The following is a 19302-nucleotide window of genomic DNA, read 5'->3' as shown; positions in this document are numbered from 1 at the left end:
ATTTAAATGTTATTGTTTTAAAGAATTTGAGTTGTGCTGTACACTTAGTCCCTGTTGCCATAAAATCACAATATGATATAAAATGGACTGGATGAGAAAGTTTAAGAATGTGATTATAATTTCATGTTTAGAAGTGAGTTCAATCTTTAGTTTTCTAAATTTAATAGAGAAAATTTAAATTTCAATTATTGTAGTGTACCTGAGGATCCTTCTGTAAGAACTTGGAAATGTATGTCATTATTTTAAATATATTTTTCTGTATGGAACTAACAGAGAATTTGGTTCAACTTGACTATTATGGATAAGAATTAAACAGTGTATGCAAATTGTAAAGATACAATAAGCTAGTTTCTCCATAAGCTTATATGGACTCTATGCTTGTGAAATCCTTTGATTTACTGAAGATTTCTCTAATTCTAATTGGGTCAATGGGGTCTTCCAGCATTGTCCAGTAGAGTGTAACAGCAGGCAGTCAGTTTGTTAAAAATATTTCAAGTTTTCTGAGGGAGAAACATTGATTTGTTTAATTAAGATGTGAATAATAGAAATCTTCTAATCTTATGAAGATTGATATAAATTCTTAGCCTTATTAAAATTTCTTTTATGGCTTTTCTTTCACTGAAGATGACACTATTAGCCAATTTTAATTTTACAGGTCAGCTAAGATACCTGAAACCAATAAGCATAACCCACTTTTATAAACTTAAACAGAAATTCTCACAAAATATGAGAAATCCATACCTTTGGCATAGACTAGCCTGTATTGCTGTGTCAAATGGTTTTTAAACATTGAAGTAGTGCTACAGAAACTTTATTAAAAGTGACTAGCATATGTACTTTTAAAAATCGATTCAAAATCACAAATCAACCTAAAAATTTAAGATGTTTCAGCTGTATCTTTATATAAACTATTAACGATCAGAATCAGTAGCAGTTCATACTTGGGGAACGTATGGAAAAGGTACCTCTTTAACCAGTTGATTTTGTACAATATACCTTTTACTGAAAGAATACATTTCTAGACTGATTGACCATATGCATCTTTGATTTTTCAATTCATAGAACTGGTGTTTGTATAAAAGATCTAAACCTCCTGGATCAATGATTCTTCATGGTCAGATACATTATGTTTTAGTAAGAGATGCAGATCAGATTGTGAAGAAATATTTGAGCCCTGTATTCTGTAAAAAATTGGTAAGAGAAATAATTAGGTGCATGATTTAGATAACATTGTTGAAAACAATACGAATGACAAGCAGTATGATTACGTAGTGTTAGAAACTGGTGACTGTACTGCTGAGACCCATTATAGAAAAAGAGAACACTATATGTGGATCTACTTTAGGTGATCAACATAATTAGTGCGGTTGGGGTGAAATGTGTTTTATTGTATTATCATTATAGAATGTTTGCACATCATAACTCGTCTAAGGCATTAACTTGAATTACGGCAAATTGTACGAAATGAATGATCCTTAATTGTATTTTAAGTATTCATGAAAGTTTTAAGGAATGTTACACTGAATATGTGATGTGATTTATTTTCTGTACCTAGACTGGAATTTCTTTTGCAGTTTGTGGTGATTATTTTTAAATGAGCTGTTGAAAATGCAGGTCAAAAATACAATATATGTAGTCAAGCTAGGGACTGGAAATTTGAACTGCACTAATCATGTGTTTAGAGCTTATGTTGATTAGTTTACATTTTGGATAAATAACTAGTTCTAACTGGAAAATGTTGATCTCTTTCTCTGCTGCCTCCAATTTCTTGTGAAAGTTGAAAGATGGATTATATATTTGGATGTTGGTTATGCAGTAAATTAGAAGTACTAAGCACAACTGTTTTACTCAGGGCAAATGTTGCATCTATCTTTGAGTTTGTTGATCACCTCTCTTCTGAATCATCTCTAGACGGAGTCTGTCAACTGAAGTGTTCATGGTGCTGCTGCAATCTGAGGGATGATACAAAGTTTCATCAGTTTTGAAAATAATGCTTGCATTCAGATCTCTAGAGCATAAACTTGCTGTACCCCCAGGATCAATTAATTAAATGTAATGAATTTTTAAGTGTTCCAGGGAAATAATTCCCTTTTATAAAAATCCTTAGATATTAGTGCTGGTGGGAGGTTATTTGATATTATTTTGGTGGCAAATGTGTTAACACGAGTATTCTAATACTTTCCCCTTGCTTCTGTAAGCAGTAGATCAATGAAAATGCAGAAATAAATTTAGTCAACTCAGAAAAATTGGGACCCAGAATTGTTTTGTGTAAGGACTGAGAAGCAACAATGTGCCCAAATCAGGCTTTTCTATAGTAAGAGCAATGCTGAAAACACTTAAAAGCAAAACAGAACAACAAACCTGTACAGATCTTCAGAACACATTTAACAAGCAACTGTTCTAAATACCATGGGCTGCTCCTGTCAAGAGAACCTCCATACATGCCATGGAACATGGTCATGCTTCTATTACATTCAGAGCACTGAGGTCTCCTGTTGACCAACCTTGAGCCATCAAAGATACGGGGTACTCCTTGGAATATGAGGCCCTATTCTATAAAGGCAGCATTTCTCATCTGTCTAGAAGTTTTTGTGGATCACAGAATTAGTAATTTACTTGGAAGAGAAACTCAGATGTCCAAGGAATGTGTTTTGTTTTGTTTTTTTCTCCAGTAAGTGCAACCTCCTGATATTTGTTGTCCTTTCTCTTAGATGATCTAAGTCTTGTTTGCTGCAGTCACAAACGAGAGAGAGAAAGCTGGGTGAATATTAAATAAATAAATCACATCTCTATATTTCTGTCTTGTGCAAATCCTTAAAATATTTAATTTCTAAATTACCTACAAGGGTAAGGAAGACAGGAATGTGAAAGTCTGATATAGTCTATAAGGGTTAAGTAAATATTACTTTGCCAACTTCTTATGCCCTAGTAAAAAGGCAGTATGCAAGGCTCAGGCAGATGGCCATGCCTGGTAGAACCCCTGTCACTATGCACACGACTGTGATGCTGAGGCATTGTCCAGGCCTCAGTAACACAACTCAAGGATATTTTCAGACATCTTCCTTTGGACATGAGCCTGCTGACTTCAAGAGCTAAGCCTTATTAAACCGTATAAACCTTATATTACTAAAGTAAAGGTGGAAAATGAGATCTATTGTAACTGTAACTTGACTAGCTCAAATAGGTTTCTGGGCATTGTAAATCTAAATGGATCCAGGAGTTATGTTAAGGTGTGGTCTGTGGTAAGGGCTGATTTTTTTTTTCTCTTTGACCGGTTCCTTCAAATCCCACAGCTCTGAAGGATGAATTTCTTTAGCTTCTGGATGTTGTGGTATCATAGGACTGCTTCTTTCCCACAGATAACACAGTATTTCACCCTCAGTGCAACAACAACAACAACAAAAATCCAACCTCCTAAACAAACAAAAACACAGCAAGAAAATCCTGTGGTGTCACACTCGATTATAATACAAGAATGTCCTCAAAGTGTTTGAACCAGCCACTATCTGGGTTTCAGGCTATGCTGAACTTAGTACTGCTCTGGCCACAGCTGCCGTAGAATGTGCACAAAACCAGCTGTGCAAAGCAAATAGTCAAGCTCTGTGCCTTACACTAAGGACAGCATTTTGTGATGTATTGTATTCGTGTCCCTGCAACCAAGGCTGGAAGGAAACTGAGGATAGGAAGGATGAAGGATGAAAACTGTGGAATGAGACTCCTACAGATGTTTTTATGCAAATATTAAACATGATGGGAAGTAGGGGGCACCTATTTACTCCAGCTATTAATAGTTGAGAATAGTTGAGACTGACCGTGTGTGCTTCCACAGTAGGATGTAGATATAAACCTTCTATGCAAGATATTTTGTTTTTGTATTTGAAGTGAAAATGGATGTCTTTCAGGACTGAAGAACTTGACAAACTTATGAAAAATAGGCAAATGCTATTTATTAAAAAAAAATAGAATGGCTTGGGTTGGTATGCCACCCCTAAGATCAGGTTGCTGTAGTTGCCATCCAACCTGGCCTTGAACACCTCCAGGGATGGGGCATCCACAGCTTCTCTGGGCAATGTGTTCCAGTGCCTCATGACCCTCTGCATGAAGAATTTCTTCCTAACATCTAATCTAAATCTCCCCTCTTTTAGGTTAAAACCATTCCTCCTTGTCCTATCACTGTCTGCCCATGTAAAAAGTTGATCTCCATCTTTTTTACAAGTCCCGTTTGATTACTGAAAGGCTGCAATGAGGTCTCCCTGGAGCCTTCTCTTTTTCAGGCTGAACATCCCCAGCTCTCTCAGCCTTTTTTCATAGGAGAGGTGCTCCAGCACTCTGAATTTTAAATATGAAATCTAATGGTTTTTGAAAATACACTGAAATTGAAAAATGTGATGCTATGTATCCAGCTTAATTATCAACTACTTTTCATTTCCTTCTAAACAACCTTTACAAATAAAAGCTAAGGTTCTAATGTCATGCTTATGAATTGAAACTGTATGGTCATGCTTTCACAGCTTACAACTGCCAAGTACAATGTTCTTCCAATGACAACAGTAATTTACATAATCACTCCTTACTATCAAAACAATCTTCGTTCCCATAAAATCAAAATTCGGCTTTTAAAATTTCATAATAGTTTAGCTTGTTTAATGGAACTTTAGATGTGTTGTATTAACCATATACTGTCTGCTGGTAGTATAGTTCCACAAAAAAGTAGTAATCATTTTCTGAGCAGTGTTTGTCTGAAAGGGGTATCATCTTTAGCAAGGAATGCTCTACTGGCCCTTTTGATTGGTATTTCCAATCAGAACCATCTTACAGGACAGTTTTCATTAAATGATGGTATGGATGTTAAAGTACCAATGTAACCATTTGTTACCGAACTATCAGAGTTTGAAGATGGTGCATTTGCTCTTGGCATATCAATTTTAAAAATGTGGAATATTTGGTATTTATTTTGGAGATCTAACGGTATGTTTTAACCTTAACTCAGAACTTTAAATCTTAATTTTTGAAATAAATGTAAATTAAAAAAAAATCTTATTTAACTACTTTTAAATACTTAAGGATTAAGGATAAAAAAACCCACATTATTCCTTAAGAAAACATTAGGCGCTGCTAGAAAGCTATTAATATGTTCAAGTTAACTCATGTAGGATAATTCTGGCATTAAAATTAGCTTAGAGCACAAAGCTATAGGCTATGATATATCTTCCTCTATATCTATTTCGGAGCACATAGGGGGACATACAAATTATTAAGTCATTCAGTCAAGCCCTATCTTTCATAGGGATTTTTCGGACTTACAGATGTTTGTTGCAGTGGAAGGTTGCTTCAAATCAGCACTGATGTGTGCAGACAGATAATGACAAATGTCAAAGACATTACTTACCTGTAACTGTTCTGTTAGAAGTATTATCTAAAACTGTGCTTGCCATCAATTCTCCTCCTCCTTTTCAATGAATGCCTAGAAACTAATGTTGTGTTGGGATTTGCCAAGGAACCAAAAGGCCGGACCACAGCCTGTCCTTTTTATTGACCCTTAAGCACAGCATATGTGGACAGTGAAGTTTGAGATGTGTTACTATAGATGCTGAAGAAAAACCACCTCCAACAAATAGTGCTTGTTTATGTCTGTTCCCATAGTATGAATAAACATATGCACCACATCTGGAGGGAGGTTTGGGAAAATTATTGGTAACCTGATCACATGGTTTAGCAGTAGGCTTGGCAGTGCTAGGTTAATGGTTGGACCCGATGATCTTATACGTCTTTTCCTGCCTAAAGATTCTGTGATTATGTTAAACTATAAATATAGTTTAATAAAAGGTGTTTTTTTCCCTTTTTTCATGGCAGTCTGTATCTGAAAAGTTGTTTATTTAATGTTTTAAATACCCTTATAGATCAGACAGAATTTTGACAACTGCATGCAGGTTAACATACAGATATACATATAAATATCATATGTCACAATAGGAATTCAAAAGTACAGGTGCATTTGGGATTCCAGTTATGAAAATATGAAAGTAAAGGGGGTAGAGACCTGCTCTTTCTCTATCCCCCTTGTTTTGTAGGGAAGGCTTCATGAAAAGTTGGTGTGCTGCCATTTTTCAGCTTACCTCAACTGCTTTGGGTCCGTGCTTGCTTACCTTTTCTGAATGAAGGGCAACCTGTTAGAAAAGATCAATCTTATTTTTGTTAATAGTAAACATAAAACCTTAAAATTCACATTTATATTTGCATAGTCATGTCAAGGTTATTTTTTTCCCTTCGTGCATATTTGCTAATGTTGATGTATTTTATATCCAGTGGTGAAATTCTTTACCATCGCAGAGCAGGAGATTCTGTGTACTAACATGATAGTCAGAGATCTTTTACTCTCTTCATATTTTAGATAGAAAAGTGATGTAAGCATTGCTGTATGTAGTTTAGTAAGGTTTCATACCGTATATCTTTAGGGATGAAATTTTCATATTTTGCTCTGATGATTCTAGGTGTTAACATCTGACCTGGAAAACAGGGAGAAGCAACAGCAAAAAATGCTAGACCAACTAAAGGAAATACAGAGTTGCTACAAGGCATGTGAGAATGGACGTAGGCAAACTGAACTCCAGTTGGCTGAGTTAGCTCAACAAGCTGAAGAGAGTACCAAGGAAGCAGAACGGTACCTCGCTGAATTCAGGCATTCAGAGGCACTCAGGCTAGAGACTGAGAAAAAAAGAGAAGATTTGAAGGTGAGAGCACAGGAAACCATCCGACAATGGAAGCTGAAATGTAAGAAACTAGATTGTGAGGTGGAAAAACAAAATGAAACTATCAATGAACTGATGGACAAGAATAATCAGGTAAGATTGACTCTTATTTGTAACCTTACCATTTATTTTTATAAATAATTTTTCTTTTAAATATGTTTTTATACAGTAGTGTATGATACATCAGGAAGATCTCGTTACCTTTTTTTTCCCTGTAGTAGCAATTGTGTTACTTGTGGTAAATGTACTGTAGACAGTGTTTAAAAAATTACATGTTAAATTGAGATAAGTAAGAATCAGGAATGGTGAGTGCAACAGAATCATAGAATACCACATTCTGTTAAATTTATATGATTCTATGATTTAGTAACTCATGCACTTGCAATGTGAAATATTTCCATCCAAGTATTTTCTAGATTTTTTTTAAACCTGAGATATCAATGTTGAGGGGAAAAAAACCACAAAACCTCACACCATTAAGCTCTTTAGGAAAACAGCAGTGTTTTTATTAAATGTGTCTGATTTTCATTTTAAAGTCTTCATTCCTTAGCTTTCATATGAACTCTTCAGAGTGTAGTTTCAGAGTTTAAAGGCAATAAAATATTATGTAATATTTTAGAAAATAAGCAAAACAAGCCAGGCTATAAAATAGACCTATAGGTAAGGTATATATGGCCAGTAGTTTTCCTTATGTTGTTCTTCATTACTGTATTGCCTTTCTCGTTCCATACTGCTACTTGAAAAATTTGCAAATAAGACTATCTAAGTCAGACAAGAGGATGGGAGAAACTGGGTATTAACCCAAAGCATGCCTGCTTAGGCATCTTGGATGTTTAAGGACAGGTATACTTTGAGATCACAAATGTACTGCACCTAAATTTAATATACTGAATAACTGAGCTCATTTGAAGCAATTTGAATTGTGTTTTTGCAGAACAGAGTATCCTACATGTTCCTTAGATGTTAGTTTCCAACAATTTTCTTTAATTACTTTAGGTGGCATTGGATTTATTTTTTGTATTTCCTAGATCCTCAAAGAAAAGGATGACCTCAGAAGTCAACTTCTCTCTGCTATACACCAAATAGAAAACCTTCAGAAAGAGCTGAATGAGGTACTTACAAAGAGGGCCCAGCAGGAAGAACAACTTCATTGCAAAGAAGTAAAACTGAATGAAATGAAATCGCAACAGTTGTGCCTTGAAGAAGAGATTAAAGAAGTTCAAGGTACTGTAAATAAATTGGAGAATGAATTGAAAAAGCAAGTGTGTATACAAAATCAAATGCAAGCTGAGAAGGAACACTTGGAGCAAGAACTTGCAACTAGGAACTCAATTCATGAAAAAGACCAGGAAAGACTCTTAGAAATGCAAGCAGATGTAAAAAACCTGAGTGCCATACGTGTGGAACTAACAAACAGAGTAGCAGAAGAAGAGAAAGTCAAAAAAGAATTACATAAGAGCCTCTCAGATCTCCAGAAACAACAGGACTCTAAGCATGAAGAGATGACTTCAGCTAACAGGCAGTTGAAGATGGAAAGAGAAGTTCACCAACAGGAGTTAGCAGATCTTCGATCAGAGTTACAGAATGTTAAAATCAAACATGAACGAAACATTCAAGAGCTCATGAAACTCCTTAAACAAGAAAAGGATGATGCAGATGCTCAGATTAGAATGCTAAAGGTACTTATTCTGAATAATTCCAAAAGTAGGCTATTTTCTTCCTATAGAGTGATGAAAGTAATGAAATATGGGCTGTAAAACATTTAACACACACACACACTTTATTGCAGGTTATCATAAAAGTTTAAAATTAGGGGTCGAAAATGTAATCTCATAATAGTTTAAGGGAAAAAGCTATTAGTTTGGAAGTAATGACAGTAGGTACGTCAGTGATCAGAACAGGAGGAGATGTGTAAGGCTCTAGTTTTAACATCATTTGATCCTTTCTTAAACTACTGTTTTAACAAGTTATTTTCATGGGTCTACTATAGAACTTGTATTATTTCAGGGATAGTGCATTTTTGTAAATGTTTAAATTGCATAATGCTGGTGTACCTGGAAGAACTTTCAGAATGTGAACAGTGATAATATATCTCGTTAAGATAAATTTTTGTAGCTCCTTCTATTTTGAAGGCTTTTTAGAATTTCTAATTTCTGTATAATTCCTCAAGGAAGTGACTACATGTGCAGTAAGTTATGAAAGTGTAGCATTTTATTCATTAAGAAACAAGTTCATGTCTTTAGTTCACATCCTTTGCTACTAATTCAAGCCTATTGCATTTGAAAGAAAACAAGTATTTCAGTGTCTTAAGTGGTCTAAAGAGAATTGAAGAAGTTAAGTTGAAATGGATACTCTAAATAGCACAGTTAATTGTCAACACTTGTATGAAAACTTGTGTATAAGCTAAACATTGCACTGTTATTGAAGCAGTTTGATTACATGATTAAATATATATGTAAGATAGTATTTTTTATGAATATACAAATTATTATTAGGACATATTAGTGGAGGCAGTAGTTTTCCAGATAGGCTGTAAATTACCAATATAATTTGAATGTGCTTCGGAAGCAGTATAAATGCACTTTCTCCCTCAGTCCCATCAGATATTTTTAATTAAAATTTGCTCATATCAAAATTCTGCCAATTTAATCATAAAAAGCTATAAAATCCTTAATCAAAACTTCAGTGATTCATGGTGTACTTCATCATAGGTAAAATAAACAAGTCTATTTCTTTTCACACAAATATGCAGAGTCAGTCAAATTGCATATTTTCTGCATCTTGGCAATTATGAATTAATGTTACTTAGAAAGGGATGGTTAGCTATTATATCAATCATAATATAATTGATAATATTTCATAAGCACTGCATTTAATGAAGATAGTAAAAAAATCTAGGTAGCTGTTAGTGGAAGGATCATTAAAAATAGAAAATATTTTGACAGCAATGCTTAACATTTTAGGGACTTAATTTGTAATGTGTCTAGTATTGTTATTTAAGTGATCTATCCAAATATGATTAATTTTATTTGACAATGAAAATGCAATTAAGACTGTACATTTAATGTCAAGGGGAGGGAAAGGGAATATGTTCTAGATGGTAGTAATCAAAAAATGAGTTGACTGTGACTATGTGTTCCCCATAGAAGGAAAAGTCAGTCTTATAGAATGGACCTTGATATTGATACTGGTTTTTGTACCTAAACAGAATCTTTAGAGAATTCACTTCCTTGTTTCATTTACAGAGTTGTGACTTAACCAGAATCCTTAATATACATGCATTTTTTTTACAGCTTCATCTCTCTGAAACAGAGGAATGGAGGGATTAAGGGGAATGAATTTTATAAGATAACTTGGGTAGGCGACTTTATTTTTTTAGAAGTATACAGTGATAATTCAAAATAGTCTCTTGATTCAAACATTGTAAGAGCAATGAAATATCTAGTCACTCTTACCTGGGAAAATCTGTTAAGAATATGTCGTACAGGTGACTTTCTTTTTGTCTGAACTCATCATTTAATTGCAAATACCATCCCTCTGGTAAGCTTTGGACAACACTAGTAGTCAAAATGCCAACAACTCCATTGGATGATGGAAAGACTGCAGGTTGATAGACCTGTATGCCCTCCTCCTGTTTCTCTGTTTCACAATCCAAACTGGGTTTCAGTTTTATGGATAGAGTTGTCTTCCAAGTTAAGGTAAATTTTTCATGCTAGTTATCAAAGTATATTTAAATACTATGATTTTAGAATTAGACTTTAGGGAAATTTAAAAGAGAGTTTCATCTTTTTTTTATGCCCAGTGAACAACTGTCTGTTACATAGGTAATCTTGACTTTATTTACACGTCAGCCTTCTCTGACCCTTGTAACTGTCTTTGTGAAAAAATATACATAACCCTGTCCAAAGGTTGTTAATGGCAAAGTCTTAAGGATAAAAGTCAGTTGAGAGGCATGTAGTAGGGGTAAGGGCAAATTGAACACATTTCTTAAGACTCAAAGCCTAATCTGAACTAGAGAAGGAATTCTGATGTTGAAAGTGCCTTTTGATCCTTTATAGTTCTTCCCTCTCTTGTCTCTTCTGCAAGAAAGTCAGAAAAAAAAAGAAAAGAAAGAAAAAATATAGGGTAGTTAAGGATTTTTTATGTAATGGGGCAGTAGCATAGGGATATTGCATGTCGCTGCAGAACTGGAGAAGCACTCAGCATTTCATATGAGATGTCAGTGTTGAGAAGGATCTTACTGTCTCAGTACTGAGATTCTGGTGCTAAAGTTTTTACTTCTCTTTCTGCTAGAACCCCTACAGGAGTCACAGTATCTCTATAATTTTTTCAAAATTATAGGTAAACTAGGTAGAGAAAATGAAGTAGTTTGCTTAGTGGTTCCCAAACACTGTGCATTCAGAAGCCCTGAATCTGTCCCCTAATTTTACTAACTGCCCTCATTTACTTTTAAAAACTTCCATGTATTTTTAGAATAAGGAAATATAAAATTTACTCATGGCTGACAGCAATTTCAAGTTACGTCTTTAATGTATGATTATGTAGAGATACGTATAAAATTGTGTATATATATGTGTCTTTCTTTTTGAATTAACTTTTCTAAAATTCAACAAGTGAGTGTAGTTTTATTTTTCCTGAAAATAATCAGAAGTGGAAATTGGTTTAAATCTAGATCAATTAAATTATGATCACATTTGCCTTGTCCATATTAGAAATTAATAACAATTTTCACCATTATGTCTCAAAGATAATATACAGGAGAAATCTGTTTCTTGGATTGTTTCCATCTGTATAAATTTTATTATATGGCTATCTTTAGTAGGAACTGAAAAGAGGATTTTATAAACATATTCATGGAAAATATTTTGAGCACTGCAGGCTTGTGTTTGTGTCCTAAGTCTAAATTAACTTGTAAAACTTTTCTTATGCTTCTTCACCATAAAATGTATATGTATAGTTTATTTATAGTCTAATCAGAAGAACAGAATTTTTGATTTTCCTCAAGAAGGAATTTACTTTGCAGGTTTATTTTTGTGTGTAACTGCATCCTGCAATTCATCTCATACGAAGCTGGTTTTGGATAATGATATTATGTGTGTATAATTTTCTTCTTAGCTTTGTTTACTTTTTTGTATTTTGTAGATATTCTGGAGAATTTCTCAAATCTGTCAGCTTCAGTAAGTTGAATGAGCAGCAAACCTCTTAATTAGAAAGACAGGTCTCATTGTGTTTTCCACTGGAAACCAATGTTTTGTTCACTTAACTACTTAGGGCTCTTAGGACCCTTAGAAGTTTTTTGGTTTTTTTTGTTTTTTTTTCATTCTCACCTGTAATATCTTCATAAATAGCGTTAAACCCATGCAATTCTAGATATGAAAAAATAACCAAATCTTTAAAGTTATTTCCATGCAGATATAAATTTAGTATTAGGTCCTGCAATTAAATGAGTTTTGGAGTTTCTGATTCCAAATTATATCAGTAATGGAAAAGTTGCATAAATACTGAACTTTTTAAGGTGATGTCAGCTGATGAATGTAGCAGAGTTGAAATGCAGAATCTGAGATTTCTATTTACTGCTTTTAAAAAGATGTATGGTGCTGCAGTGTCTTGCAGAAATTTACAACATACCTGGCAAGCATCAACATTCTTCTAAGCTGATTGATCTGGTTGTGCAGCTAAATTTGCATTATTAGTAAAATGTGGGAAAGCTCTACACTTTAAAGGGAAAGTCCATATCATTTAACTTCTGTCTCAGCACTAATAAATCATAATAACAAGTAATAAGTGATATTAAGTCACTGTACAATAATTTTATTTTCATTATGTGTTCTTGAGTTGATCATTATCTTCAAATTTTTTGATACATGTTTTCCATGTTCAGATAAGTGATTGCATTTAATATAACTTAAATGTAAAAAGTTAAAGATAATTATTCTTCCATGATCATGTTCTGTGGTTTTGAAGCTCTAATGTCTGGGAATATTTTAAAATAACCCATATAGTAGTGACTTTGTCATCTGTTCATCTGTTACCACCAGATGGAACTTCTAGAAGAGAAAAGCATAGTCAAGACTCAATGTCGACAACTGGAGAAGATAAAAATTGAATGTGATAAATTGACAGAAGAATTAACCCAAAGTGAAGAAGAAAATATAAAACTCAGGCGAAAATGTGAGTTTGTAAAACAAGAACTGGAGAAAAAGGTAAACATAATTCATCAGTCTCTCAGCTTTATTTAAACTTTAGGATAAATATCTAAAATAAACTGTGAACTAAAGAATTAGGCGATGAATCTAAAATGCAAAGAATACATATACACATTCAAGAATATATGCAGTCATACTGTAGTACAAAGTTTCCACACAAATCAAACAAGGCAAAAGTGCTTTGGTTGAGTCATGAATTGTATCCCTCCAGAGACACCCTGATACTATTTATCAGTGAGTTATATCAATAATTTATCAGAGTAGGAATATAGGTACTATTTTAAGTACCTAGGTTGGATATTAGGAAGGACTTCTTTACTGAAAGGGTTGTTAGGCATTGGAATGGGCTGCCCAGGGAGGTGGTTGAGTCACCATCCCTGGAGGTCTTTAAGAGACGTTTAGATGTTGAACTTAGTGGTATGGTTTAGTGGAGGACTTGTTAGTGTTAGGTCAGAGTTTGGACTAGGTGATCTTGGAGGTCTCTTCCAACCTAGACGATTCTGTGATTCTGTGATACTATACTTCTAACACGGGCAACTAACAAATACTTAAGTTCTTCCAGTTTTCTTCACATTCTCTGGAGTTGCAGTTAAGTTACGAATAATTTAGAGCAAATTTGAATTAGATAGGCCAAATAATCACTGTAAAATAAATTCTAAATATCTTGATAAAAATTATTTCCTGCTTGAATATTTTAAACACAACAAGCTTTTAGGGAAATATGCATTCTTCTCTTATCCTGGCATTGTATTTCTAGAGATGGATGCTCTCTGCAAGCCATTCTTGTTGCTTAATGTTCTTATTATTAATAATTACTATCAAATATAAATTTGCAGTTTCACTACCTGCAATTGTCAGCTTTTCTTTTTTAATAAATCTAGTGATAAATTCAGAGTTGCTGAAGTCATTATATGTTGTAACTCCTTTTACTGCTTTCTTAAGTTCTTTTTTTTTTGTTTGTTTGTTTCCATGATTGGTTCTACAACATTGCTTTTTAATGTTTTTCTTAACACAAATGTATTTTACCTCATGCTATTTTTATATCTTATTTTTTTCTGCAATGTTTTGATCTCAGATGAGTATTTCTGTGCATGGATGAAGTTTTACCTTCTCCAGTATAAAGTATCTGTCAGTATTTGATTAATTCTTATTAAGACAGCATTGATTATTTCTCATCTTTGACAGTTTTAAGTTCATTTCCTAAATTAAAATTCAAGAAAACATTAAAGAAAAAAAGCATTCTGCAGGAAATTGCTTACATATACATATTTTGTGCACTCTATCCTCATTAAAAATAAAAAAAAATAAAAATGGAGCCTCTAGCTGCTTCTTATTCTTCTGTGTCAGATTACTATTTTTTTCATCTGTGTGACATTTAATTCTGTGATATAAGTATTTATCTTAAAATGATACAAGAGGTTTATTCATCCATTGCACATGTAAGTTTCATTAGGTTAATAGTTCCAAACTATTTAAATCTGGTAACAGTTGCCTATTGATATTGTAGATCCCTTATGGCTGTTCAGGTTTTTCAATTTAATTTTCAACTCATATTTTGTTACTATAAACGAAGTGTACAAAAACCACCTAGAAGTTGAGCTTAAAATATAATGAGTTCATTTTGAGTATAGTTTAGGTAAAGGGATTATTCCAAAATGCTGTTAACTCCTTTTGTCTTATTTCTTCTATCTTCAGCATATAATGACTGTTTGTTGTGAATATTGGCCCTGAGAAAAAAATGTTTTCTTCTTTTTTGAAAGAATGGAATGAAAAACTCTTGACATAATTTAGTTTGCTCTCTGCCAATTTTTACTTCTAGTCTGAGAAGGATATCAGACTTTTTAAATTTATTGATAACCTGCTGAATTAAATGCTGAATTTGACTACATTAATTTATATGCTGAAATGCTGCTTAAAAGCCTTTAAAAACAGTGAGGAAGGCTGCTGGTTTTGCTGTACATTAGTATTATTAGCTGCATCAACTCTTTTGTTTGTGATAACTATATTCCCAAAATTTAGTGTATTTTGTTTAGGTAGAACTGTTCAGGGTACAAAATCTGTTGTATAAGTTATTATTTTCATAGTTTGCTAGTGAAATGCCTATGGATTAAAAAATCTTGGAACAGAAGTTTAACTGAATTACTGTAATATTCCAACCTCCTGCATTTTCCTTTTTCTGCAAATATTTAGGATCAGTATTGAATTATTTTTTTTTAAATTAGATTTTCCTATGAATTCAAAAGACCGTATTACTTTTCTATTATTACAATAATTATTTTCATATAATTTTCAAATAGTGCATCCAAGACTTACAGGACGTGAATATGAAAGCTGGCCTTTCTCTTAGCTTGCTTTTGTTAAACTAACAGGAAGTTCTTTAAAAGTTCAACTTTTCAGGCTAATAAAAAGTACTCCAATTCAAAATATGTTTTGTCTACGTTGGGATTTTAGCACTATAATATTTATTGTTAAGGAAATGTGTATGTAGAAGTGCATGTAGTCTTTTGCAGTCAGTTGAAAACTAGTTCCAACTTTTGTAGTACTAGAAAAATACATCTTTTAGACTGGGGTGGTCTTTTATGCTTAAGGTGAAAAAGAATGGAGAAGCTTTTAAGGACAGAATCATTCTTAAGCGAAGAAGCCTTTGTAAGTAAATGCAGATAAAGTAGTAGCAATGCATTCCATTTCCTTGTGTTGAGTGTTGGTTGTCAGAAGGGGATGTGAGAAATGTTCAGGAAATGAAAAGGTGTATTAGGGTCATGACCTTAGTGTCAAAAGGAGTACTAGGATTAGGAAATGAAAGGAGTATTTATTGTGGGCTCTTTTTCTACTCATGAAAAAAGGTTTCATGAGAGAATGTCCAGTTTTGACTCTGAAATTGAGCTCTGCGATTGTTGGGTTTGGATTTAGTGTGGTTTCAATTAGGAGACTTCCAGGTGAATAAGAAGAATCAGTAGAAGATTTTGTGTCCTGTGAGAATGTATTATATTCCATGGCAAAAAACTGAACTCAGTGCCTGAGTATAGTGTGATTATAAGTTTGAAAGATATATTGCTATTTATGCATGTTATGATATTAATGCAACAATTTATGTTTTTTTTTTCACCTTTGACTGCAGAATAAACAGATCAGTTATGAAGAAGATCATTTGAGAAGGATGGATGAAGTCAGATTGCAGTTTAAGGATCAACTGCATCACTTAGAAATGGAACAGAAATCCATTCTCACCATGATAGGAAGTGAAATTGATGCTGCTTGTGAAATTTTTTCTCGGGATTCCATGGAGAAATTCAAAGTAATTCTAAGTTTTTAACTATGCTGCAGATTTTGTTGTTTTCTTAATGGGTGATTGTAGCAGAATTTGTGTGCACTGTTATCACATATCACCCATTTGGTATAGATAATTTAGGGACAGTAGGATTAGGGATATTTAGGTGATGTAGGTACAGGTTACTAGGTATTAGAATGAGATACTGTGAAGATCTGTCCATGTGTTATTCATTACTGTGAATTACATTCTGTGAATTACATTCTTTTTGTGAGCAATAGTTCTCATTGTGTGCTTGTCTAAAATCACTTTCTGTCAGCCAGAGTTTTGGGACAGGTTTTCCTAGATATCGTCCTTACAGGAAAGTCACCCAGAAAGGCCTAACAAAAAAAACAACAAACCAAACAAACAAAACCCCCTTAAAATTAATTTAGATACCTGTTTTTTGTTTTTTTTTTTTTTTTTTAATGTAGAGAATTAAATGTTGGAAGCGAAAAGAGTTTATATCCTCCATTTTGTGGAGCAGGTCCTTGTTTCCAAAACTCAAGCTCTGATTTTCAACAAACTTTTAGCTTGCTGTACTTTTTTTCCACTCTGTTTCACATATTTTCCTGCAACCCTTTTCTCCCATTAGCTTTTTTCCCCTGAGCATTTTCCAAGGTACAGAACCCTCTTTTTCTTCCTCCAGGTGCAATATTTGACTAATCCTCTTGAATTAACATTATACATAGCTGAGAATAAAAATGGATAGTCCTACTCAGTCTATCCCTGTACCCATTGGCATTATGGTCACTTGCAACATGTGACCTACTGGTTTTGGCTGTAACCGTAGAGTACACTCAGATTACCCCGTTCTTCTCTTGCCATTTAATCAGAGCATGCTTTCTGATCTGGTGTCCATGGTCACTTGGCTGGGCTGCCTTTGAAATAGACATTTTTCTGCATTGACACTGAAAATCCATTATCTTTTTAATATTTTTTTGTTTTCTATCTGAAGTTTATCTTTCTAGTTGACAAACAAGCTTTCTCCTCTGTGTCCTTATAGATCTGTTGTTACTTACTAAGCCTTTGTGATCTGATATATTCTTGAACATCAAACCACGCCTTTTTGGACTTGCTTCCCACCTCCTGCAGACTTTTTGTTTTCTGGATAAAGCTTTGCTGTTCCTTTTTTCATAATTCTCATAATTTATCTAGTTTCATTATTGCCTTTTATATGCCCCTATTTGCCTTATTGGCAAACTTAAAAGATTTGAAATTGAATTTTTGACTAGACATGTGAATAGAAATGTTACACAGCTTTGTGGTGTCTGGTCTGAGAAATAAATTAGGAAAAAAAAAAGGTGAGAAATTCCCTTTGTTCCTCTCCCCAGTACTTAGTTATTGTCAAGGTTTCAGACAAGTTCTTTACTTCAGGGAGGATTTGCCACTGCAACTGAGGTGAGCAGTGAAGGAGTGGATAAACACTTGTAAAATAAACACCTGGCTTAATCTTCCCTGAATTAAAATAAACTGGAATTTAGGAATTTTTAAAATCACCATATACTGGTGTTCTAAACAAAGAATATAAATAATTCTACATATATTGCTCAGATTTACTTTTCCAACCAGTATTCTTGTTATAAGAAATCTTACGCTTGGAATAACTACACCAGTCATGCTTAAACTATGAACTGTATACTGCCTTGTTTGAATGTTGTGGCAAAGAATCATGTTTGCTGCCATGGAAGTCACAAGTGGTGGTTATGCATTGTTTTCGTTGTGGTCAACATGCCTGATAAATCTTTCTTTTTTTCAGCTGTGTCCTTCTGTGGTGATAATTTTCATATAAAACATGGAAGTCTGTAATCAACTGGTACTTCTTAGGCTTCTTTGGTGTTGGTGTTTAATAAAGCCCTTGTAAATACCTGTTAAAGAAATATGCTTGTTATAAAAATTATCAGCCCTGGTCCAAAAAGTACATAAATACACACTGAATTTCAAAATGTGCTAAAAAACAAATGGGGGAAAAAGCCTAAAAAACAACCAAACAAACCCAACAAACAAACAAAAAAATCCTGCTTAAATTAGAGAAAGGCACAAGGCAATCATGAGATAGGGCCAGATAAGATAAAGTATGAGCTAGACATAAGGTTAATAGTCAGCTTCATTTTAAATAGGTTTCAATTGAGAGAGATGTGTATAAGACATTTTTTCCCTTATCTACCAACTACAACAATGAAAAAAAATCCATTATCACCACTTTTTTAGTAAGTAATATAGAAAACGTGTAATAGTACCTTTTTGGAAATGTTTAACAACATTCAGTTTGCAGAAAAAAGGCATATCACATTTTCTTGTTGTTTGGAGTATTAATGAAGTATGCCAGTGCAAGTTTCTTCTCTTTTTATCAACTTAGTGAAATTTATAATTTTTCTTTTTATACCTATGAAATATTCCAAGCAAGTGATTTCTTTTTCATGAAAACACTAAGGCCATCACCGTGAAACATAAATATTTTAAGATTTTTGTGGTTTGCCCTTTTTCACTTTGTGACCAGTCATTTACCATGCTGCATGTAGCATTTCTGTAGATATACTGGTAACAATTCAATGACTAACAATTGGTTATGCTACTTTTGGTTTATACTGTTTGGTTTATACAATTGAATTGCTGTTAAGTTGGAAATGTTATAATTTTTTCAAAAAAAAAGAACACACATAGGTTCAAACTGAGACTATACACCTTGATGCAGAGAGAAGTCAATGAGTTTGTTTATTTTGCTTTTAATTGTGGCTAATTTATAGTTACAGTTCTATTAAACCATTTTACAGATATGATTTCCAAACTGTTTTTTTTTTTAGCAGAGAATATTTAGTTGATGATTTTTCAGTAAGCTGGAAAGTGTTTCTCCTTTTTGTGTATAATACCCTTTTTATGCATATTTCTTTCTCCCTCACTACTCCATAGGCAATATCACTTACACCAACGGTGCTGAATGATCCTCATCGCTGGTTAGCAGAAACAAAGGTAATAGTCAAGTCTTTTGAAATCTTACTGAATAATGTAATATCCAACATTCATAATCATTCAGTAGAAA

The 19302-nt window shown here is 33.5% G+C and overlaps 1 protein-coding gene across 11 annotated transcripts in view; it reads left to right on the top strand.

The window, feature by feature from the left end:
* The window catches only part of CEP128 (centrosomal protein 128), a 126117-nt gene that overhangs the window by 37116 nt on the left and 69699 nt on the right, over nt 1–19302 (top strand). For all 11 annotated transcript variants that reach the window (XM_080593668.1, XM_080593665.1, XM_080593662.1 and 8 more), the window contains 5 exons: nt 6492–6842; nt 7778–8428; nt 12788–12952; nt 16074–16250; nt 19173–19232. In XM_080593668.1, the coding sequence (XP_080449794.1) occupies nt 6492–6842; nt 7778–8428; nt 12788–12952; nt 16074–16250; nt 19173–19232 (1404 nt within the window). The remainder of the gene's footprint in view (nt 1–6491; nt 6843–7777; nt 8429–12787; nt 12953–16073; nt 16251–19172; nt 19233–19302) is intronic.

The sequence above is a fragment of the Anser brachyrhynchus genome, assembly GCF_964034855.1.
Source record: "Anser brachyrhynchus genome assembly, chromosome: 5".
Taxonomy (NCBI): Eukaryota; Metazoa; Chordata; class Aves; order Anseriformes; family Anatidae; genus Anser; species Anser brachyrhynchus.
This window is presented reverse-complemented; position numbering and strand designations above follow the sequence as displayed.